The sequence below is a fragment of the Arachis ipaensis genome, chromosome B6, assembly GCF_059453495.1.
Source record: "Arachis ipaensis isolate K30076 ecotype BB chromosome B6, ASM5945349v1, whole genome shotgun sequence".
Taxonomy (NCBI): domain Eukaryota; kingdom Viridiplantae; phylum Streptophyta; class Magnoliopsida; order Fabales; family Fabaceae; genus Arachis; species Arachis ipaensis.
The window spans coordinates 5616962-5640577 of NC_142441.1; the positions used below are offsets into that span (position 1 = coordinate 5616962).

Below are 23616 nucleotides of genomic sequence, written 5' to 3' on the forward strand. Positions count from 1 at the left end.
ATAAGACTAATTAGCGAACCTGGGCCTGGCCTATTAACGTATTAAGGCTTTTAAAAGAGTCTGGGCCTGTACCTATTTTATAACAGGCTAGGCCAGGTCAAGCCAAACACAGGCCAGGCTGCAGGTCCCTGGCAGGCCGCCTGGCCTTTTTCCACCCCTAAATGCCACCACTAATCCCATCTCTAAATCACTGTCAACTCCTTTTTCTTCTCACCTTATAAGAATGAGACCATCACTTCCTCAATTTAGAGGAATTTGATTCATTTATTATATAATATATATTTGTTATTAAGCGTATTATAATTTTTTTAATTATATTTATATTTTAGATAGTTTTTTATATTATCAATATAAAAAATAATAACTTTTATTAATGTGATGTTTTACAATTAGATACACAAATAAAAATATATCAAGAGTTAATAGCATGCATAATGCAATTTGTCATTTTGTGGCGGTAGTGTGAGGCCTAAGTTTTGAAAGAGGTAGCGAGTGGCAGTACGTCCTAAAATTTAGACTGAATAGGAAAACTTAATTACTTAACTTAATCCATTGACATTGTTGTGCATTTTTTTTTTTGGAAAACAAGATAATTCGATTTCTAATTTTTTGATCCGCCAATATTTAAGTAATTTAAAATTATATTTAAGTTTATAATTTTTTTAAAATATAAACACATCGATTTTTGGTCTAATTTATTTTATTCTAAAATATTTTTTATGTGTACATTTGTATTAACTAGATCAATATAATAAAAATTATGTTTAATTATTTATTAGGTTTGACATATCCAAATGAACATGAAAAATCAATAGATTCAAATGTTAAAAAAAAAATCAGAATTTAATATATTTTTAAATTTTAAAAAATTTAAATATTCACAGATGAAAAATTAATAAATTTTTTTTTATTATATTCTCAAATTTAACAAGATAAATACTAATTTATTATAAATGTGAATTTTATTTAAATATTTATCACCAATTAATATACATAAAATAAAATAAAATTTTTAATATTTATTTAAACGAACGAATTAATTAACCATTAAACCAATATAAATTAATCTATTGTTTTCACTTTGCAACTTTTAAGATAAGAAATTAAGAATCTTAAATTTTGTCGCACAATAATATGCATTGTTGTCGCACAGGCGCACACCTTAGACTTAGACCTCACCCTGCTGCATCCTACAATTGGCCTTGAAAGTGGTTGAATGCGACAAAAAATGCTTGCTACTGGGGCCCACTTTACAATACATTACTAACGTGTTTCAATTTCAGTTTTTGAATTGCTAATTACAAATGTGGCTCTTTGATCATTGAGATTAAGAATCAAAGAAATAAAGTGTTTATCATCTAAATACTTCTATCCAACTGAAAATGAAACGCTAGCAGCTTTGATGTGAAATCATTCAGAGTTAAAATAGTTTAATAATTAAGTTGAAATAGTTGACCACACACCTTAATAATTAAGTCTTGAGTTTTGTTAATGAATACTTCTTAAATTATCAATTTAAAAAATTAAAGAAAAATTATAATACAAAATAATTTATATAATCATTTTATTTTTTTTATAATTATTCACGTAGTCAATATAAAAAATAATTATTTTATGTTAAAATACAATTAGTAATTAGATGTACGAACAAAATTAATAATATATTAAAATTTAATTTTATAATCATATTTTTATACTTATATTAAAATAAAAATTTTAAAAAGTTTTGCTAACAATAATCTTTACAAAATACGCCTGAACTAATTCCTTTAATTGAACTTGCATTCGTACATTTGAATCTTATTTCTATAATTTGATTAAAAGGTAAATAAATTATATGTAGAGGTGATGAGACATAACTTGTGTGTTAATTTGGCATGGGATGCGCATGTGCCACTAAATCTATATCTGAATCCAAACCTGAAAGCGATGTGATGAGAGAACAATAATTGCGTTAAAAACGTGGAACCTTAACACGGATATGAGAGAAGGTTTCTACATATATTTTCTTTTTTAAAATGTTATTTATTATATATAATTTATAAAAAAATATTTGTTAAACTTAAGAGTTAAACATAAATTTATAGTATGTTATTATTATTATTATTATTATTATTATTATTATTATTATTATTATTGTTTCTGTGTGAATCTAAACGCTCTGAGGTATAGCTCGTCCTGCTGGAGTTCAGACTGGCTTTTCTTAGAGCGAAAGGATAGAATTGTCGTTTACTTGCTGAGGAGGCGGCGTTGGGCACCTGCAAAGAGACTCCAATGCTCAAGTAAGTAAGAGTGTGAAGTAATTCAGAGTAAAACTCAATGTATTGCGTACCTCTAACTTAGTAGCTTACTAGTATATATATTGAGTTATTGTGAGGTTTGTTATTCGTATCAGGTTTGTTATTCGTATCTCCGTTGCTATTTTGACGGAGTCTTCTATTAGTGCTTTGATAGTTGGGATTTGTGGTGGTTCGGTTAGAGGGATTTGCGGACGTTTAATTCCGAACTGTTTGAGTTAGGTCAGTTTTGGTAACGGATCATAGCCCCCAAGCTAGACCTGTTTTGAAGAACCAAGTTATAACATGTTGAGCTTTAGAGGTATAGCTCGGAATCAGAAGTAGTCGAAGCCCCCAAGCTCAACTTGGTTATTACGAATTTTGAAAAACGTAAGGGTTGGCTGATGTTTTTTGGCGGTTAAATTGGATTCGAAGGGTTTTTGCTTTGGAAGAGAGAGAAGGCGTTTTTTGGAAAAGACAGGTGCATTTAATGTTTATTGGGTAATGAAGTGGTGGTGGATAGTAACCATTGATTTATGGTGCGCCCTTTTGTATCGACGGATAGGGTTTGTTGTGGGTTTGCTGAGTGGGAGTGGTGGGCTAGTGGGTAATTTTTAGTTGTCTCTTCAAATTTTTGTGTTAGGTTTTTACAGTATCTGATTGTTTTGCTGAAGACGAGTAAGAAAGGTTAGTCGCTCTTTGACTTGGTTTCTTTTTTACTGCTTTTCCTTTGTTTGTGAAATGGAGAAAGGGAAACAAGTTATGGTGGGGACGACTGTTAGGGGTAGGGGAAAAAAGAGGTTGTTGATGAAAAGGATAAGATTGTGGAGGAAGTTTAGGTTTGGGATCCTAACAACCCTTTTTCCTGGATGGCGGAGTCGGTGAAAACGTACTCTTCTGTTTTCGATGATGAGCAGAGCGTGTCTCAGCTAGGCTCGGTATCATCATGGGTTAGGGAAGGTAGTGGTATTAGTCTTGGGTTTTTGCAATGTGGTGCCGTTGATCGTGTTTATGACCATGGTGAGGGGTTCGGTACTTCTTCATGTATAGTTGTGTTTTCGTGGATTTGGGGATGAAATTTTCATTTTCTGAGTTTGAGCGTGGGGTATTGAAGGTAGTGAAGCGTTTTACTGAAAACCAGAGAGTGCTTCATGGGTACAGAGGAGATCAGGACTTGACCTCTCTTTGGAGTGAACACTTCCCGTTGAGTATGGTGGCTGATGAGTATTGTCAGAATCCGGCTAATGTCAAGCTTGTTCAGGAGGTTGGTGATATAGGGGTTTGTCAGTATCTTCAGGTATAATATCTTTGTTCGTCTTGTTTTTAGTAGTGTTAGCTTGTGTTGGTGTGATTTGTCTTGCTGGTTATTTCAGGTGATGGGGGGATCGGCTGTTGTTTATCGGCCGAACACAGGAGCTGAAGCATGCGAGGGATTCATTTGATAAAGCTACGGTTGATCAGCTGATGCAGGATAATTTGGAGAAGGGGAGTAAGCTTCGTACTACTCTAGATCTGGTGGATTCTTTGCAAGAGAAACTCACAGTTACCAAGGATGCTGGGAAAAAACTTGGCGAAGAGAAGATTGCTTTGGAGGTTAGGTTGATAGTCCTTGGTGTTGAGAAGAAGCAGCTTGAGACTGAGAAGGAAGATCATGGGCTTGAAATGTTCGCTGCTGGTTTTGAGAGAGCGGTTGAGCAATCAAAGCTTCTGGCGCCTGCTGTGGATTTGTCTGCAATGAATCCGTGCAAAGTAGTTGTTGGCGATGAATTGGTTGATGATGATGATGGTGTTGAGGGGGAGGGTGAAAACCCTAATGTTTAGCTTATAGTAGATCGTTTGTTTTTGAATAAGTATTTTGGAACTTCTAGACTTATAGCCGTTGGCTTTGTTTGATGTGTTTGTTTTGAACTGCTGGCTTTTAGCCAAATAAATTTGATAATGTTAGGATTTGGTTGCATGTTTCTGTTACATGTTTGATTTTTGTGAAAGATGTTTTTGAATACTTCGGATTTTAGTATTATTTGTTGGCAGTACTCGGACGAGTAGAATATGAAATAGAATGTAGATAATAGTTAATGTTTGTATTGCAATATGATGAACGAAAAAAGTGCGAGGTGGTGTGCCTCATTAAAACCTCTCCAGCAAAACCCTCCTTAGGGATAAAATCTGGTAGTAGGAAAAAGAGTGCATCACCATGTCCGACTTATAGACTAATTGAAATACATTTTTAAAGAAGATATGTTCCAACTGTTTGGTAGGATAGTTCCATCAAACTTTTGTAATTTGTATGCTCCTTTACCGATGACTCTTTGGATCTGGAATGGGCCTTCCCAATTGGCGCTTAGCTTGCCGTGTTCTTGTGGTTTCGTACATCTTCTATTCTTCTGAGAACGAGGTCTCCTTATGAAAATGTCCTCGGTTTGAGTTTCTTGTTGTATTTCCGAGCTATAGCTCGTTTAGCGGCTAGTTGTTGTAGTGCTGACTTGTCTCGACTTTCTTCGACGAGGTCGAGCTCGAGCTCGGTTCTTCTGCTTTCGATGTTGTCGCTTTCGCTGACGTTTGTAGTTCTGGTATTTTGTAAAGAGATTTCAATGGGTAGCATGGCATCACATCCGTATATTGGTGCGGTGTTTGTAACCCACTAACTAATCGGCAAGTGCACCGGGTCATACCAAGTAATACCTCAGGTGAGTGAGGGTCGATCCCACGAGGATTGATGGATCAAGCAACAATGATTGATTGATTGGCTTAGTTAGACAAACAGAAAAGAGTGTTTGAATATTCAAAGAGCATTAAACAATCGTGCAGAAATTAAAATAGTAAAGTAATTGAGTTGGGAATGAAATATGGAGAAAGCAGTTAAGGCTTCAGAATTATCTATTTTTTTCGGATTAACTTTTCTTACTAACTATTTTAATCATGTAGGATTTAATTTATGGCAAACTATATGTGACTAGACCTTAATTCCTTAGACCTTTCTAGTCTCCTCTAAAATTCATTAACTGCCAATTCCTTGGTCAATTAATTCTAATTAGAAGCTGCATGATCAAATTCCAGTTTATATGCCACAAAAACTCTAATTACCCAAAAATAAAAAGATTATATGTCACGTATCTCGTTAAATCCAGATAATTAAAATTTAGGAGAATATGTTTTCAAGCTGTTGTTCAAGTAAAGAGATTTTCCAAGTTATACAAGAACTCAAATAGAAAGAGGGTCATACTTCCGTTCCACCCAAATTCATAAGATAAAGAGCGAAAACAATTCTTAAATTGTAAATCCATACATGAATTAAAATAGAAAAAGCAATAAAATCAATTCATACAAATAGACAGAGCTCCTAACCTTAACAATGGAGGATTAGTGGCTCATGGTTCAGAGAAAAATAGGATTATGATAAAATGTATTTTGGTAGTCTGGAATGGTATATTGTTGTTTTTTTGGAATTACCCTGTTGGAATCCCTTTTATATCTAATTCTAATAATTTAAAATCTATTATCTAAAACTAAAATAATCTCTTTTCCTAAAAATAATATTTGAATTTAAATTTGAATTAATTAACAAGTCTTCAGTTGATGGGTGGGGACCACTTGTTTTGTCCATTCTGTAGCTTCTAATATGTGTTTTCTGGGCTAGAAACTGGGTCAAAACAGCCCAGAAATTGCCCCCAGTGTTTTTTTTTGCGTTTTCTGCACGTGGCGCATGTCACGCGTACGCGTGAGTCACGCGTACGCGTTGATGGTCTTTTTCGCGAGTCACGCGGACGCGTCGGTCACGCGCACGCGTCGCTGAGCAAATCTTCAAATCACGCGTACGCGTCAGTCACGCGCACGCGTCGCTCCTCGCTGCCATCTCCTTTGATTCTTGTGCTGCAGAAACTCCATCAAATCCAGCCGAATGCTACCTAAAATAAACAAAATTGCAAAAGACTCAAAGTAGCATCTATATTGGCTAAAAGATAATTAATTCTTTATTAAACTCAACAAATTAGATGCAAATTCACTAGAAAAAGATAGGAAAGATGCTCACGCATCACAACACCAAACTTGAATTGTTGCTTGTCCTCAAGCAACCAAAATTAATATAGGCTTAGGATGTGAATTTGCATGAGAATGAGAGTTCGATTAAGCTCATGTCTCTTCTTATAGTGGGGTTTACAACTGCAATCCTGAATAGTTTTGGCATCTCACTTTATCCTTTGAAGTTCAGAATGATTGGCATCCATAGGAACTCAGAATTCAGATAGTGTTATTGATTCTCCTAGTTCAGTATGTTGATTCTTGAACACAGCTACTTTATGAGTCTTGGCCGTGACCCTAAGCATGTTGTTTTTCAGTATTACCACCGGATACATAAATGCCACAGACACATAACTGGGTGAACCTTTTCAGATTGTGACTCAGCTTTGCTAGAGTCCCCAGTTAGAGGTGCCCAGAGTTCTTAAGCACACTCGGCTTACTTTGGACCACGACTTTAACCGCTCAGTCTCAAGCTTTTCACTTGACACCTTCACGCCACAAGCACATGGTTAAGGACAGCTTGATTTAGCCGCTTAGGCTAGGATTTTATTCCTTTGGGCCCTCCTATCCATTAATGCTCAAAGCCTTGGATCCTTTTTACCCTTTGCCTTTTAGTTTAAAGGGTTATTGGCTTTTTCTGCTTTTTTTTCGCAAGCTTCGTGTTTTTCGCTGCTTTTTCTTGCTTCAAGAATCAGTTTTATGATTTTTCAGATTATCAATAACATTTCTCTTTTTTCACCATTCTTTCAAGAGCCAACAATTTTAACATTCATAAACTTCACTATCAAAAATATGCACTATTCAAGCATTCATACAGAAAACAAAAAGTATTGCCACCACATCTAAGTAAATAAGACTACTCTTAAAATTTACTCAATTTCTCATGCAATACATCACTTCTGTATTTTTTATTTGAATTCAAGCTCAGTGAGTAATACATGAGACATCTTTTCATAATTAAAGCAATTAAGAGAAAACTAAACTAGACCTAGGATTCTAACTAATAAAGGATCATGCAACAAACAAAGCAAAAATAGCAGAAAACCGGAACATAATATAGAAAAAGAGGGGAGGAATAAAAAATGAAAGGAACTCAACCACCTTATTTATCCTGGCGGTCGTTTTATTCTTCAGGTTGTGCTCCTCAGTGAAGATGATCCGCCTCCCTTTTGGTGCCATAGGAATAAACAGAAAACCCTTAAGCGAAGCGTCAACACCAAACTTAAAGGTGTGCTTGTCCTCAAGCAAAGAAGAACTAAAAATAGAAAGAGACAAATATTATGATGAAAGAAAAAAGAAAAGGATAAAAGAACAAAAGAGAATTAGGATTGGGAGAAGGAGAAATAAAATTAAAATTGGGCGGCGAACTAGTGTAATTGTGTGGCGAAGGCGATGCGTACGCGTACGACACGCGTACGCGTAGGTCGCGATTTTTCCTTAATGACGCATGAGCGTCAAGCACGCGTCCGCGTTCCGTTAGTTTTGTGCGATTTGCGCGAAGCCAGCCGCGCGCACACACAATTCTCTGTTCGCGTGGCTAGGGAACTAAGATTCCTATATGACGCGTGCGCGTTATGCACGCGCACGCGTCGAGGACGCGTCCGCGTGACCAAATTTTGTGCAAATGGCACACTTCCAGCCCCAAGCCAGCACAACTCTCTGCCAAAACACCCATTTACGCTGATTTTCAAGGTTACGTGTACGCGTCATTGACGCGCACGCGTGGGGTGGCTAAAATTGCGGACGACGCGCACGCGTGGGGTACGCGTATGCGTGGGTTTGTTTGTGCTAGAGACATCATTCCTGCGCCACTCCCACGCAACTCTCTGTTCAAATTTATTTTCACGCACACCCATTTGACGCGTACGCGTCAGCGATGCTTGCACGTCGTGTGCCTTTTTTTTTTTGTATCCGGTTCCTGTTTTAAGATAGCTGCATGATCTGAAAAATAGTAAAACTTAGTAAAAATCAAATAAGGAAGAAAACTACTACTACGAAAAATAGCTAAGGATACAAAATTATCGGGTTGCCTCCCGATAAGCGCTTCTTTAACGTCACTAGCTTGACGGTCAGTTCTGCTAGTTCAGCAGATGAGTGGACCTCTGGCGATCAATATCGCCTCCAAGATAGTGCTTCAACCTCTAGCCATTCACTGTAAACTTCCTGTCAGAATTCTCTTCCTGTATTTCCACATGACCATATGGTGAAGCTCTGGTAACCACAAACGGTCCTGACCACCGGAATTTCAGCTTTCCGGGAAAGAATTTGAGCCTTGAATTATACAGAAGCACTCTCTGTCCTGGCTCAAAGACTCTGATGGCAATCTTTTTGTCATGCAGTAGCTTGGTTCTCTCCTTATAGAGCTTGGCATTCTCATAGGCTGAATATCTGAATTCATCAAGATCATTCAACTGAAGCATCCGCTTAATTCCTGCAGCTTCTGAATCAAAATTCAGGTACCTGATTGCCCAGTAAGCCTTGTGCTCTAGCTCAACTGGCAAGTGACAGGTCTTGTCATTGACTAACTGATAAGGGGACATGCCAATAGGAGTCTTGTAAGCTGTCCGGTATGCCCAGAGAGCATCATCAAGCTTCCTAGGCCAGTTCTTTCTTGAAACACTGACGGTCTTCTCTAGAATCCTTTTAAGTTCCCTGTTGGAAACTTCAACCTGTCCACTTGTCTGAGGGTGATAGGGGGTTGCCACTTTATGACGGACTCCATATCTATGCAGAAGAGAGTCTAGCTGTTTGTTGCAAAAGTGACTTCCTCCATCACTAATGAGTGTCCTTGGGACACCAAACCGGCTAAAGATATATCTCTGAAGAAAGCTCATTACCACCTTGGCATCTTTGGTGGGTAGAGCCACAGCTTCCACCCACTTGGACACATAATCAACTGCCACTAGAATATAGTTGTTTGAATGTGAAGGTGGAAAAGGTCCCATGAAATCAATACCCCACACATCAAACAACTCAACCTCAAGAATCCCCTGATGTGGCATTTCATGGTTGGCAGGGAGATTTGTGGCTTTTTCACATCTGTCACAGTGTTTCACAAATGCTCTTGAGTCTCTAAAGAGAGTCGGCCAGTAAAACCCGCTCTGAAGGACCTTTGTAGCTGTCCTTTCACCACCAAAGTGGCCTCCATACTCAGAACCATGACAGTGCCAAAGAATCTGCTGTTTTTCTTCATCTGGGATACATCTCCGGATGATACCATCTGAACACCTTTTAAAAAGGTATGATTCCTCCCAAATGTAGTACTTTGCATCAGTCAATAGCTTCTTTACTTGTTGCCTGCTGTACTCCCTTGGGATAAAATTCATGGCCTTATAATTTGCAATGTCTGCAAACCATGGAGCCTGCTGAATGAGGAACAATTGCTCATCCGGAAACGTCTTAGTCATAGCTGTGGTTGGTTGTTCTCCTGCTTCAGGTTCAATTCTGGAGAGATGGTCAGCTACTTGATTTTCTGACCCTTTCCTGTCTTTTATCTCAATATCAAACTCCTGAAGGAGCAACACCCATCTGATCAATCTTGGTTTAGAATCTTGTTTGGTTAGAAGGTACTTCAAAGCAACATGGTCAGTATAAACAATAACATTAGAACTAAGTAAATAGGACCTAAACTTATCAACAGCATACACAACAGCTAATAATTCCTTTTCTGTAGTTGTGCAATTCTTTTGAGCATCATTTAACACATGACTGGCATAGTAAATGACATGTACAAGCTTACCATGCCTCTGTCCTAAAACAGCTCCTATAGCAAAATCACTAGCATCACACATTAATTCAAATGGTAAATCCCAGTCAGGAGGAGCTATAATGGGAGCAGAGGTAAGGTTTGCTTTCAGAGTTTCAAAAGCATGCAGACAATCAGAATCAAATACAAAAGGAACATCAATAACTAACAGGTTGCTCAATAGTTTAGCAATCTTAGAAAAATCCTTTATAAATCTTCTATAAAATCCTGCATGACCCAAGAAACTCCTCACTGCCTTAACATTAGTTAGTGGTGGTAATTTTTCAATCACCTCCACCTTGGCTTTGTCAACCTCAATCCCCTTACTTAAAATTCGGTGTCCAAGAACAACGCCTTCTGTGACCATAAAATGGTATTTTTCCCAATTCAAAACAAGGTTTGATTCTTGACACCGTTTCAAGACAAGAGATAAATGCTTAAGGCATGATTCAAAAGAATTACCAAAAACAGAAAAGTTATCCATAAATATCTCAATAAACTTTTCAACCATATCAGAAAAAATTGAAAGCATACACCTCTGAAAAGTTGCTGGAGCATTACAAAGTCCAAATGACATTCTCCTGTAGGCAAATACTCCAAAGGGGCATGTGAATGCTGTCTTCTCTTGATCTTGAGGGTCCACTGCAATTTGATTATATCCAGAATATCCATCTAGAAAGCAATAAAAAGCATGACCAGCTAACCTCTCAAGCATCTGATCAATGAAAGGCAGGGGAAATGATCATTCCTTGTAGCAGTGTTGAGCCTCTTGTAGTCTATGCACATTCTCCATCCTGTGACTGTTCTTGTAGGAATAAGCTCATTCTTTTCATTCTTGATCACTGTCATCCCTCCTTTCTTGGGAACTACCTGCACAGGACTTACCCAAGGACTGTCAGAAATAGGGTAAATAATACCTGCTTCCCATAATTTCATTACCTCTTTTTGGACAACCTCTTTCATGGTTGGATTAAGTCTCCTTTGTGGTTGCACAACTGGTTTAACATCATCTTCAAGGAGGATCTTGTGCATACACTTGGTTGGACTAATCCCTTTCAAGTCACTAATGGTCCACCCAAGAGCTGTTTTATGGCTCCTGAGCACTGAAATAAGCGCCTCTTCTTCTTCAGGCTTCAGAGAAGAGCTAATTATCACTGGATAAGAATCATTTTCACCCAAGAACATATATTTCAGAGAAGGAGGTAAAGGTTTGAGCTCAAGCTTGGGGACGTCTTCCTCCTTTATTGGCGTGTTCATCACTCCTTTTGGGGTGGTGAATCCTCAACTTCAACTAATTCATATTCTGAAATAGGATCCAGAACATCATCAAGTACCTCAGCTTCCAGTACTTCTTGAACAAGTGGTTCAATAACATCTATTTTCATACACCCTTTAGAATCATTAGGGTGCTTAAGGGCTTCAAAAACATTTAAGACCACCTGTTCTTCATTGACCCTCAGGGTTAATTCACCCTTTTGCACATCAATCAGAGCTCTACCTGTAGCTAAAAAGGGTCTACCAAGTATAATAGAGGGTTTTACCTCCTCTTCCATGTCTAATATAACAAAATCAACAGGTAAGATAAATGGTCCTACTTTAACAAGTAAATCCTCAACCACACCCACAGGTAATTTAATAGAAAGATCAACAAGTTGAAGAGAAATACGAGTGGGTTTTACCTCCTTAATTTGAAGCTTTTTCATCACTGAAAGTGGCATTAGATGATGCTAGCTCCAAGATCACATAAAGCTCTCTGAATGCCGATATCTCCAATGGTGCAAGGAATGACAAAACTCCCTGGGTCTGGCATCTTCTCAGGAAGGTTGTGTTGAATTATGGCACTGCATTCCTTGGTTAACACTACTGTTTCTTGTTCCTTCCAATTCCTCTTGTGGGTCAACAATTCTTTCATAAATTTAGCATAGAGAGGCATTTGCTCTAGAGCCTCTACAAAAGGAATGTTGATCTGCAGCTTCTTGAAGACATCTAAAAATTTAGAGAATTGCTTTTCTTTGGACGCCTTCTGAAGCATCTGAGGATATGGAATTTTTGAATTGTACTCAGGAGCCTGTGGTAAGGTGGGATAAGTATCAAGAGAGTCAGGAAACGGGTTGTCTGCACGTTTAGGAGGGGCGTGCTCTACATCTCCCTTCTTCTCCTCTGGAGCTTCCTTTTCAACTAGCTCTTCATTGGCCTTGGTCTTAGAGCCAGCTAATTTACCACTTCTCAACTGAATAGCCTTGCAATCTTCTCTTGGGTTCACCACTATATCACCTGGAAATGTACTTGCAGACCTCTCAGGTATTTGCTTGCTTAGTTGGCCCATTTGCACTTCCAGGTTTCTAATGGAGGTTCTGGTTTCCTGCATGAAACTCCTCATCATCTCCCAATTAGAATCTTCTTGGGATTTAGAATTTGCCTGCTGAGGTGGTTGTTGCTGCTGAGACTGAAATTGACGGTTATTGTAATTGTTCTGTTGAAAACTGCTCTGAGAACTATTGTTGAAGTTCTTAGGTCTCTGAGGTTGGTCCCTCCATCCAAAATTTGGGTGATTTCTCCATCCCTAATCGTATGTCTTAGAATATGGATCATTGTTGGGATTTCTAGGACCACTCTCCATGTAATTGACCTGTTCAGAAGAGGGTTGAGCATAATCATAATTATCATTTTGCACAAAGTTACCTGCCATGTCATATGAGGTCTCTTGGGGTGGATTTTGAGTGTTGATAGCTGAGACTTGTATGCCACCCATTTGTTGAGTAAGTAAATTTATTTGTTGAGACATAAGCTTGTTCTGAGCAAGAAGAGCATTAACAGCTTCCACTTCCAACACGCCTCTCTTCTGAGAGGTTTCAAAGTTCACAGGGTTCCCGTTAGATGAGTATAGATATTGGTTGCTTGCAACCAACTCAATCAGCTCAATAGTCTCCTCTGGTGTCTTCTTCTTGTGCAGTGAACTGCCTGCAGAAGTATCTAAGCTCATCTTGGACATCTCACCCAAACCTTCATAAAAGATATCTAGTTGGGTCCATTTGGAGAACATGTCTGGAGGGCATTGCCTGGTCAGTAGCTTGTATCTCTCCCAAGCTTCATAAAGAGTTTCACCTTTCTTTTGTCTGAAAGTCTGAACCTCCAACCTAAGCTTAGTCAGCTTCTTTGGTGGGAAAATTTTAGTGAGAAACTCAGTAACAACCTTTTCCCAAGTATTCAAACTCTCCTTTGGTTGGGAATCTTGCCATAGCTTTGCTTTATCCCTCAGAGCAAACGAGAAGAGCATGAGTCTGTACACCTCTGGGTTCACTCCATTTGTCTTTACAGTATCACATATCTGCAGAAAATCAGATATAAACTGATTTGGATCTTCATGAGGAAGTTCATGATATTGGCAGTTTTGTTGCACCAAGGTGACCAATTGTGGTTTCAACTCAAAGTTGTTTGCAGCTATAGGAGGCACCACAATACTTTTTTCATAGAGATCTGCAGTAGGAGCAGAGTAAGAGCCAAGCACTCTCCTTTGTTGATCATCCACATTCGGATTAGCCACATTGGCATTAACAACATTATTATTATCCATAGTGGACTCTGCAGCCTTGTAAAGTCTTGCTTGTTGTAAACGTCACTTAAAAGTTCTTTCAGGTTCAGGATCAAAGTCTAAGAGATGTTCTTTGTCTCTGTTCCTGCGCATAAACAAACGGAAGACAATAAAAAAATGGAACTCTCTACGTCAGAGTGCAGAAAATTCCCAGTGAGGCAACCTGTGTAAAATAATAAATTAAAAATACTTACTACTCAATAAATAATAAAAAAAATTCTAAGATTTAAAGAGAAAATTAAATAGAGAAATTAAAATAAATTTAACTAGGTAACACCAAACTTAATTTCAGAAAGTAAAAACAAAATTTATTAGTACTAATGTAAATATATATATATATAATTTTTTTATTTTATATTTATTAAATAATAAAAGAAAAAATAAAGAAAACGAAACAGGGGAGGGGTGCTAACGAAAGAACAAAGAAAAGAAAAAAAAATTTACGGGAATGAAAATAAACAAAAATAAAAAATAAAAATTAATAATAACTAATTAAAATCAAAACGCCTAATCAAAGCAATCAAGCAACTAATAGTTGTTAATCACAGTCAATCCACGGCAACGGTACCAAAAACTTGGTGCGGTGTTTGTAACCCACTAACTAACTGGCAAGTGCACCGGATCGTACCAAGTAATACCTCAGGTGAGTGAGGGTCGATCCCACGAGGATTGATGGATTATATGTCATGTATCCCATTAAATCCAGATAATTAAAATTTAGGAGAATATGTTTTCAAGATGTTGTTCAAGTAAAGAGATTTTCCAAGTTATAGAAGAACTCAAATAGAAAGAGGGTCATACTTCCGTTCCACCCAAATTCATAAGATAAAGAGCGAAAATAATTCTTAAATTATAAATTCATACATGAATTAAAATAGAAAAAGCAATAAAATCAATTCATACAAATAGACAGAGCTCTTAACCTTAACAATGGAGGATTAGTGGCTCATGGTTCAGAGAAAAATAGGATTCTGATAAAATGTATTTTGGTAGTCTGGAATGGTATATTGTTGTTTTTTTGGAATCACCCTGTTGGAATCCCTTTTATATCTAATCCTAATAATTTAAAATCTATTATCTAAAACTAAAATAATCTCTTTTCCTAAAAATAATATTTGAATTTAAATTTGAATTAATTAACAAGTCTTCAGTTGATGGGTGGGGACCACTTGTTTTGTCCATTCTACAGCTTCTAATCTATGTTTTCTGGGCTGGAAACTGGGTCAAAACAGCCCAAAAATCGCCCCCAGCGTTTTTCTGCGTTTTCTGCACGTGGCGCATGTCACCACGCGTATGTGTCGATGGTCTTTTTCGCGAGTCACGCGAACGCATCGGTCACCCGCATGCGTCGCTGAGAAAATCTTCAAATCATGCGTACGCGTCAGTCATGCGCACGCGTCGCTCCTCGCTGCCATCTCCTTTGATTCTTGTGCTGCAGAAACTCCATCAAATCCAGCCGAATGCTACCTAAAATAAACAAAATTGCAAAAGACTCAAAGTAGCATCCATATTGGTTAAAAGAGAATTAATTCTTTATTAAACTCAACAAGTTAGATGCAAATTCACTAGAAAAAGATAGGAAAGATGTTCACGCATCATATACCAACATAAAGGGGGTTTCTTTTGTTGATGATTATTCTATTGTGTTGTAGCTCTATAGTACTTCAGGGATAAGCCCGGTCCATTCTCCTTTTGAGTCTTTGAGTTTCTTTTTAAGGCCCTGTAAAATGATCTTATTGGCAGCTTCGGTTAAACCGTTAGTTTGTGGATGTTCGACAGAGGAGCATTGTTGAACTATTTTGAAATTTTGTAAAATCATCTTATTGGCAGCTTCGGCTAAATTGTCTACCGTTATCAGTAATAATGGATTGAGGAATATCGAATCAGCAGAGTATATTTTTCCATACAAAATAAATCATTTTTCGGAAGTTATTTTTGCCAATGGTGTTGCCTCTATCCATTTTGTAAAGTAATCAATGGCGACAATTAAAAATTTAACTTGGTCTGGAGCGGGTGGGAAAGGTCCGAGGATGTCTAGCCCCCACTTGTTGAATGGCCAGCATACCTCGGGCGAATGTAGCTGCTCGGCTAGGTTGTGGATGATTGGTGCGTGACGTTGGCAGTGATCACAATGTTTAACTTTATTCATGCAGTCTTGTTGTAACGTTGGCCAATAATAACATGCTCTGAGGATTTTGGCAGCTAAGCTTCGTCCTCCTATGTGTGTTCCACAGACGCCTTCGTGAACTTCGTCCATTGCCAGTTCGGCCTCTGCCGTGTTTAGACACTTTAGGAGAGGTCTTGTGAAACCTCTTTTGTATAGTTCGGTTCCGAGTATTGTGTAGAAACTTGCTCTTCTTTTAAATTTTCTTTTATTTTGAATGTTGTTGGGTATGCTACCTATTTGCAAGTAACTTATGAAAGGTGATCGCCAGTCATCTTCCTGCAAGATACTTGAAATTGTTGTTAGCATAACACTAGGTTCATCAAGCGTTAGTTGAGATAATATAAGTGTCGTAGTTTGACTTCTTGTTGTTGCTAATTTTGAAAGGATATCTGCTCTATCATTTTGTTCCCGAGGTATGTGGGATATATTGAATTTTTGAAAACTATTGACAAGGTTATTGACGATGGTGTTGTATTTTTCTAATAATGGATCCTTTATCTGGAAGTTACCTGTTACTTGTTGTACCACAGATAGGGAATCGCATTTGACGTTTAGCTGTGTTATGCCCATGGTGTGGGCCAGTCGCAGTCCTGCTATGAGCGCTTCGTACTCTGCTTGGTTATTGCTTGCGTGGAAGGTAAATTGTAGGGATTGTTCTAAAGCTGTTCCTTGTTCGTCTTCAAGTAGTATTCCTGCTCCAGAGCCCTTACTATTTGAGGCTCCATCAATGTATAGTGTCCATTTGTTATTTGTAGGGCTTGGTTCTTCTAAGGTGAGTTCTGCGATGAAGTCAGCTAGTGCTTTAGATTTAATGGCTCTTCGGGACTGGTATTGGATGTCGTATTCTGACAGCTCGATTGACCATTTGATTAATTTTCCTGTCAGTTCGGGTTTCCTCAAAATTTGCCTTAGGGGTTGCTCGGTTCTGACCACAATGGTGTGGCTTTGGAAGTAATGCCACAGTGTCTGGCCGTTGTTACAAGAGCCAGTGCCAGTTTTTCTAGCTTCGGGTATCGGACCTCGGCATTCTGAAGGGATTTGCTGACGAAGTATATCGGGTGTTGTTGCTTTCCTATTTCTGTTACTAAGACAGAACTGACAGCATGATTAGTAACAGATAAATAGAGATAAAGTGGTTTGCCAACCTCTGGGGTTTGAAGGATTGGTGGCTCTGATAGTATAGTTTTGAGCTTGGCGAAGGCTTCTTCGCACTCTTTGGTCCATTTGAACCTTTGTTGTTTTCGTAGAGTCTTGAAAAAATGATGTGATCGGTGAGCTATGAAAGGTAAAAACCTTGGCAATGCTGTAAGTCGGCCAGTTAATTGTTGAAATTCTTTGACCGTCTTTGGGCTCCTCATGTTAAGGATTGCCTAGCATTTTTCGGGGTTTGCTTCAATACCTCGGCAGGTCAGCATAAAGCCGAGAAATTTTCCACTCTGAATTCTAAACGCGGACTTTTCTGGATTTAGCTTCATATTGTACGTTCGAAGTTGTTGGAATATTTTCTTTAAATCATTGATGTGGTCTGCTGCATGTGTTGATTTTGCCACCATGTCATCGACAGACTTCTATGTTCCAGCCAATTTGGTTTGTAAAAATTTTGTCCATAAGTCTTTGATAAGTAGTACCTGCATTTTTGAGTCCAAACGGCATAACCTTATAGCAGAAATTACCATTGTCAGTGATAAAAACAGTTTTATCTTGGTCACCCGAATGCATTAGTATTTGGTTATAGCCAGAATAAGCATCCATGAAACTTAAACATTGAAAGCCAGAAGAATTGTCAACCAGTTTATCAATGCACGGGAGGGGGTATGCGTCCTTTGGACAGGCCTTGCTAAGGTCTGTATAGTCCACACACATCCTCCACTTATCGTTGTTCTTTTTTACCATTACCACGTTGGCTAACCGAGTGGAGTATCTGAGCTCTTTGATGAAGCCAGCATTGAGGAGTTTTTGGATTTCCTCCAGGGAGGCTGCCCTCTTGTCTGTATCGAGGTATCTTTTCTTCTGAGCTATAGGTCGGATTGATGGGTTGATAGCTAGCTTGTGACAGATGACGTTGGGGTCTATCCCTAGCATATCTGCTGGGGTCCATGCGAATAGGTCGACGTTGTGCCTTAATAGCTCGGCTAATTGATCCCGTTTTTCATTTTGTAGTGCATTGCCAAGGTATGTATATTTTCCTTCCTCGGTCGTTAACTAAATCTTAGTAAGGTCGTCTGTTGGCATCGGTCATTTTTGATAGTTAGTTCTAGGATCCAGGTCGGCCAGGAGAGGTAATTGTTCTTAATTATATACTGCCTGGACATACTGCTGTTCGGGTTGTCTTGATTGTTCGTTCTTCAAGCTGGCGTTATAGCACTGCCTGGCTTCCTTCTGGTCTCCGTGGATGGTTACAACTTTGTTATCCTGTGAGAGAAACTTAAGTACACAAATACATAGTAGAAACAATAGCATTGGATGCATTTAAGGAAGCTCTGCCTAGAATGATATTATAAGGACTTTTGCAATCGACAACGAGATATTGTATCTCTATGGTTTTACTGTCAGGATAATCTCCAAAAGTGGTTTGCAACCAGATGTAGCCTCGGATGGAGACTCGCTCACCTGAGAAACCTGCCAGTTCTCCGAATGATGGTTGGAGGGTCTTATCGCTTAGTTTAATCTTTTGGAACGTTGAATAGAATAACACGTCTGCATTACTCCCTGGATCCATCAGGATCTTCTTTACTAGCGGCTCTTCGACCTGTGCTGTGATGACTACGGGGTCGTCCAGGTTGCGGTCGGTTGCCTTATAGTCTTTAGGGATGAACGAGATCTCTGGTTTGTCCTTGTTGATGGGTTGGGATAAGGTTGACTCTGTCATAGTCATCATGGTTCGGTACGACCTTTTTCTTGCTGAGTTTGTGCATCTGCCACCTGCAAAACCACCGGAAATACAATTTATTATTCTGCGAGGTGGATTGATATCATTGTCTACCTTTTTCCCTTTATCTCGTGAATTGTCAATTGTTTTAGATTGCTGGCCGAGGTCTTCTATGTTCCACTTTCGTCTGCGGCTATCGATATATTTGTCCAATAGTCCTTGGCGGGCTAGCTTTTCGAGGACATCCTTCGCTATTACACAGTCATCCGTGGTATGTCCATACTTCTAATGGAAGGCGCAGTATTTGAATTTGTCTACATATCGCTGGTCTTAGTATGTACCGGCCCTGCTTGGGGTTTGATGAGTTTCGAGTGCAGGATGTCTTTTATAACATTTCCCTTTTTGTATTAAGGGGAGTGTAGCTGTCGAATTTGGGTGTCAATCTGAATGACCTCTGGTCTGTTTTATTGCTCGAATGCTTGTTTCGTCTTTCGTCCTCTCTATTCGAGGTAACTCTTCGCAATGCTCAGAATTCCTCAATTTCGATATGGGTTGTTGCTTTTTCTCGAAATTTAGCCGGAGTCTTTGGTTTTGCTATGACTATGGTCTCTTGAAATTTCCCTAGGCGAAGGCCGCTCTTTAGAGCGTGAAGGTGGACTTTAGGGTTTAGGTTAGGTATTTCATTAGTTGCTTCTGCAAACCTGGTCATATAGTCTTTCAGGCTTTCATTTGGCCCTTGTTTGATAGCGCTCAGGTAGTCGGAATTGTGGACGTATATTTTGGATGCGGAAAAATAGTTGACGAACTGCTCGGCCAGCTCATCAAAATTGGAGATGGAACCTTCAAGGAGGTTGGAGAATGAAATTAGGGCGGCTCCGTCCAGAAAGGTTGGGAAGGTGCAGCAAAAAAGTTGGTCGGATTCTTTGTTCATGAACATCATAGTGTGGAATTTAGTGACGTGGACATTTAGGCCTCCTATTCCTTGGTAGGGTTTTAAAGTCGTTGGTAGGGTGAAGTTTTTGGGCATTTCGAAGTTCATGACTTCCTTTGTGAAGGGATTGGTTCTTTTGGTGGTTGTTTTCGGGGGATTAGGTATAGTGTGTTTTGTCTCCGATGTGTGCTCATCGTTGTTGTCTTTGTCATCAGCGTTCTTGTGTTCTCCTCCTTTGCTATGGTCGTGCTGCCTCTGGCGTAAGAGTTCGGCCATTCTCTGGTTTTCGGCCCTAAGGGCCTCATTGATTGCCAGGAGTTCAGCCTGGTTAATATTTGAAGGAGCATGGCTGTGCTCGTCCGCCATATGCTGTGGCCTGCAAAAAAGAGTAGAAAATGTATAGAATAAAGGGTTGTGGGGTTAGAAAAAGTCGGGGCCCCACGATGGGCGCCAAATATTCCTGTGTGAATCTAGACACTCCGAGGTATAGCTCGTCCTGCTGGAGCTCAGACCGGCTTTCCTTGGAGCGGAAGGATAGAGCGTCGTCTACTTGCCGAGGAGGCGGCGTTGGGCACCTGCAAAGAGACTCCAACGCTTAAGTAAGTAAGAGTGTGAAGTAATTCAGAATAAAACATTGTGTACCTCTAGCTTAGTAGCTTACTCATATATATATTGAGTTGTTGTGAGGTTTGTTATTCGTATCAAGTTTGTTATTCGTATCTCTGTTGCTATTTTGACGAAGTCTTCTGTTAGTACTTTGATAGTTGGAATTTGTAGTGGTTTGGTTAGAGGGATTTGCGGACGTTTAATTCCGAGCTGTTTAAATTAGATCAATTTTAGTAACGGATCAATTATTATTATTATTATTATTATTATTATTATTATTAGACAATTGAATTAACTTTATGCCTATAAAAGAATTATCTATCGATTATGAAGAAAAATAATAGAAAGTTCACAAAAAAATATTATTTATACTAAAGTATATAAAAAATTATCTTAGTATATCTATTTTTAAATAATTTTATTTTATTTTTTAAAATCCTCATACAACAATCTATCCTATATCATAATTCAAAATAAAAATAATTATGATAACAAATCCGAGCTATGCACGAACCTATTAAACCCTTGTATCTTACATTCTTATTATATTATTGTCTCATGATAATATGATATCATCTGCAATATTATATTGGATGAATATATATAAAATACGTAGCATGACAATTTGAAAATAGCCACAATGAAGCAAATTTAAATGTGGAAGATATCGTATGATAAATAGCGTTAACAATAATAAATCTCCATACGGCATAAGTGAGAAGTTTTTTCATTTTTTTTAATCTAAGATAATGATTTCATTACTAAGAAAAAATCCATTAAGGACTTACATGCACTGGGATAAATAAAGAAAAGTTCCACCAACCGAATTTAATTAAAAGTTTATTACATTAAAGAAGTATGAAGAATTAGTAAATTCAGTTCATTCCCATTTGTTCTTGTTGCATAGTACGAGCTTCTTCAACACAAAGGGATGGAGGTTTTTTGTACTCATCGAAGATGAAGTTATTTCTGGCCTTCTAAAACTGCCATAGAAGGTTAGCCGCTAGCTCTATTCGATCTGATTTGTCACTGAAAGCTTCCATTTTTTTTGTAACTTCTTTTCAACATCGCCAAAGGTGTTCATCTGGGTTTAGGACGGGAAAATCTACTAAGTGCCAAGCTTCCAACGAATCAGTGCAGAACCACAGACAATGGTGGACTGACTCTTCCGCCGAACCACACCTAGGACAGGTCGAGTTCACTGTTTCAATTCTGGCACTAACTTTGAGCTTTACCGGTAAGGCATCGTGTAGTAATTTCCAAATAAAGCTTCGAATTTTTGGTTGACTTTTCAAATTCCAGATGCTAGAACAAAGGGGTTTTGAGTGGCATTGTTCCGGAAGAAACTCAAGCGGCGGAAGATTGAATTGGAAAGCAATGCTGTACCCAGATGCAACCGAGTATGCACCAGTTCGGTTCATCATCCAGGTAACCTTATCTTCTCCTCCCTAGATATTTATTTGTAAAATAGCTGTTGCTACTGCTGGGCTTAATGTCTTTGTTATTTTTTGTTGATTCCACTGGTCATTTTATTGAATTAGTTCAGACACCCATTTTGGAGCATGATATGAGGTTGGGGTAGGATTAGGAGTAATAGCCACAAAGTTCATGACCCAAGAATCTTCTTTAATTCTGATTGATCTGCCATTTTCAACTCTCCAGAGAATTCCTTTTTCCAACACCTTTATGCTTTCTATGATGCTATGCCATCCCCAAGGGGGGTTTGTTCCTGTCTCAGCACTCAAAAATGTGGAAAATCTAAAGTATTTGCTTTTTAGGACCTTGTAGATTAACGAATGAGGTCTTGTTAAAAGCCTCCATACTTGCTTTGCAAGCATTGCAAGGTTAAAAGCTTTCATGTCTTTAAAATTGAGTCCACCTTGTGATTTCAGTCTACACGTTATCTTCTATCCCACCCAATGTATCCTCCGTTCATTACCTTTTTGTCTCCACCAAAACTGCATAATAGCTTTTTAAATCTCTTCTAGTAGAGTGTCTGGTAGCTTGAAACAGCTTAAGGTGTAAATCGAAATCGCCGTTGCGACAGCTTTAATTAGGATTTCCCTGCCAGAAGAAGACAAGAGAGACCTTTTCCATAGCTAGAGTTTCTGGTTTATCTTGTCTTTGATATAGTTAAAAGTAGCTCTTTTTGACCTCTGAATCACCGCTGGGAGTCCCAGATACTTGTTCTGGTTCCCCACATGAGGCACTCGAAGGATATTAGCTAGGTGATCTCGAGTAGGTCCCGGGGTATTCCGACTAAAGAACACAGATGATTTATTCAGGTTCACCACTTGGCCACTCACTTCCTCATATGTCTTCAGTATTCTGATAAGACTGTGACAATATTTCTCAGAGGCTCGGCAGAAAAGGATAGAATCATCTGCAAAAAATAGATGACTGAGTCTTGGGCAGCTGTGACTTAGTCTCAATCCAAAAAATTCATGTCTCTGTTCTCCTCTGTGGAGCTGATGGGATAGTCCCTCTGCACAAAAAAGGAATAGATATGGGAAGAGGGGGTCGCCTTGTCGCAATCCCCTACATGGTTTGAAAAAACCACGAGGTTGTCCATCCACAGTAAAAGAGTAAGAAACCGTCATCACACATTCCTTGATCTAGTTAATCCATTTGTTGCAAAATCCAAATTTTCTCATTATCTCCCAAAGAAAAGACCATTCAACCCTGTCATACACTTTGCTCATATCCAGTTTCAAAGCCAAATCATACTGACCAAATATCTTATTCTTTTGAAAGTGCATAAATTCATGTGCTATCAAAACGTTATCACTGATCAAACGACCCTTGATAAAAGCACTTTAGGAATCACTAATAACTCTGTTCATAACCAACTGAAGTCTGTGCACCAAAATTTTAAAAATAATTTTGTAGAAAACACTACTAAGACTTATGAGCCTAATATGTGTCATAGAGGTAGCATTTTCAATCTTTGGAATAAGACAGATATTTGTATGATTAAAAGCTTTTAAAAGTTTACCTTTAGCAAAGAAGCTCTTGACCGCTTGTACCACATCCTCCTTAATTGTTTTCCAGAAAAAGTGAAAAAACTTGGCCGTGAAACCATCATCACCAGGGGCTGAGAATGGGTTTATAGAAAAAGCAGCAACTTTAACCTCTTGTTCTGTGATTGGCCTGGTTAACATACGGTTGGTGGTAGCATTGATCTTAGGTGAAATATCACGAATTTCTTCTGTGGGGTCCCTCGGTTTACTGGATGAGAATAGTTTTGTGAAGTAATTCTGAGCAATAGAAGCTATTTCCTCTGTATCCGTTGCTATATGCCCTTCTTCATCCTCTAACATATGGATCTTATTCTTACGATTCCTTGTCTTGAACTTAGAATGAAAGAATTTAGTGTTGCGGTCCTCCCAGTTAAGCCATTGAACTCTTGA

General features: G+C 38.5%; 1 protein-coding gene and 1 non-coding gene across 2 annotated transcripts; one reads left to right on the forward strand and one right to left on the reverse strand.

Moving 5' to 3' along the window:
• The first annotated feature begins 13079 nt into the window (after positions 1–13079).
• Positions 13080–13185, forward strand: LOC148554465 (small nucleolar RNA R71). The gene has a single exon (XR_015887701.1). It is a non-coding gene; the product is annotated as a small nucleolar RNA R71 (small nucleolar RNA).
• A 2883-nt stretch (positions 13186–16068) lies between these two features.
• On the reverse strand, positions 16069–17882 carry LOC148554466 (uncharacterized). Its single transcript, XM_088490332.1, has 4 exons — positions 17474–17882; positions 17367–17428; positions 16310–16895; positions 16069–16076 (listed from the first exon to the last, which is right to left on the reverse strand). Exons 1-4 carry the CDS (start codon positions 17880–17882, stop codon positions 16069–16071), a joined length of 1065 nt encoding a protein of 354 aa, XP_088346458.1.
• Between the last annotated feature and the right edge of the window lie 5734 nt (positions 17883–23616).

Coding starts and splice junctions, on each gene's coding strand:
- LOC148554466 (XM_088490332.1), bottom strand. CDS start 17,882: ATGCTAGGGATAGACCCCAACGTCATCTGTCACAAGCTAGCTATCAAC. Junction 17,429..17,473: donor TGTTTTTATCACTGACAATG/GTAATTTCTGCT, acceptor TCAAAAATGCAG/GTACTACTTATCAAAGACTT. Junction 16,896..17,366: donor AAATTGGCTGGAACATAGAA/GTCTGTCGATGA, acceptor TCATGCTGTCAG/TTCTGTCTTAGTAACAGAAA.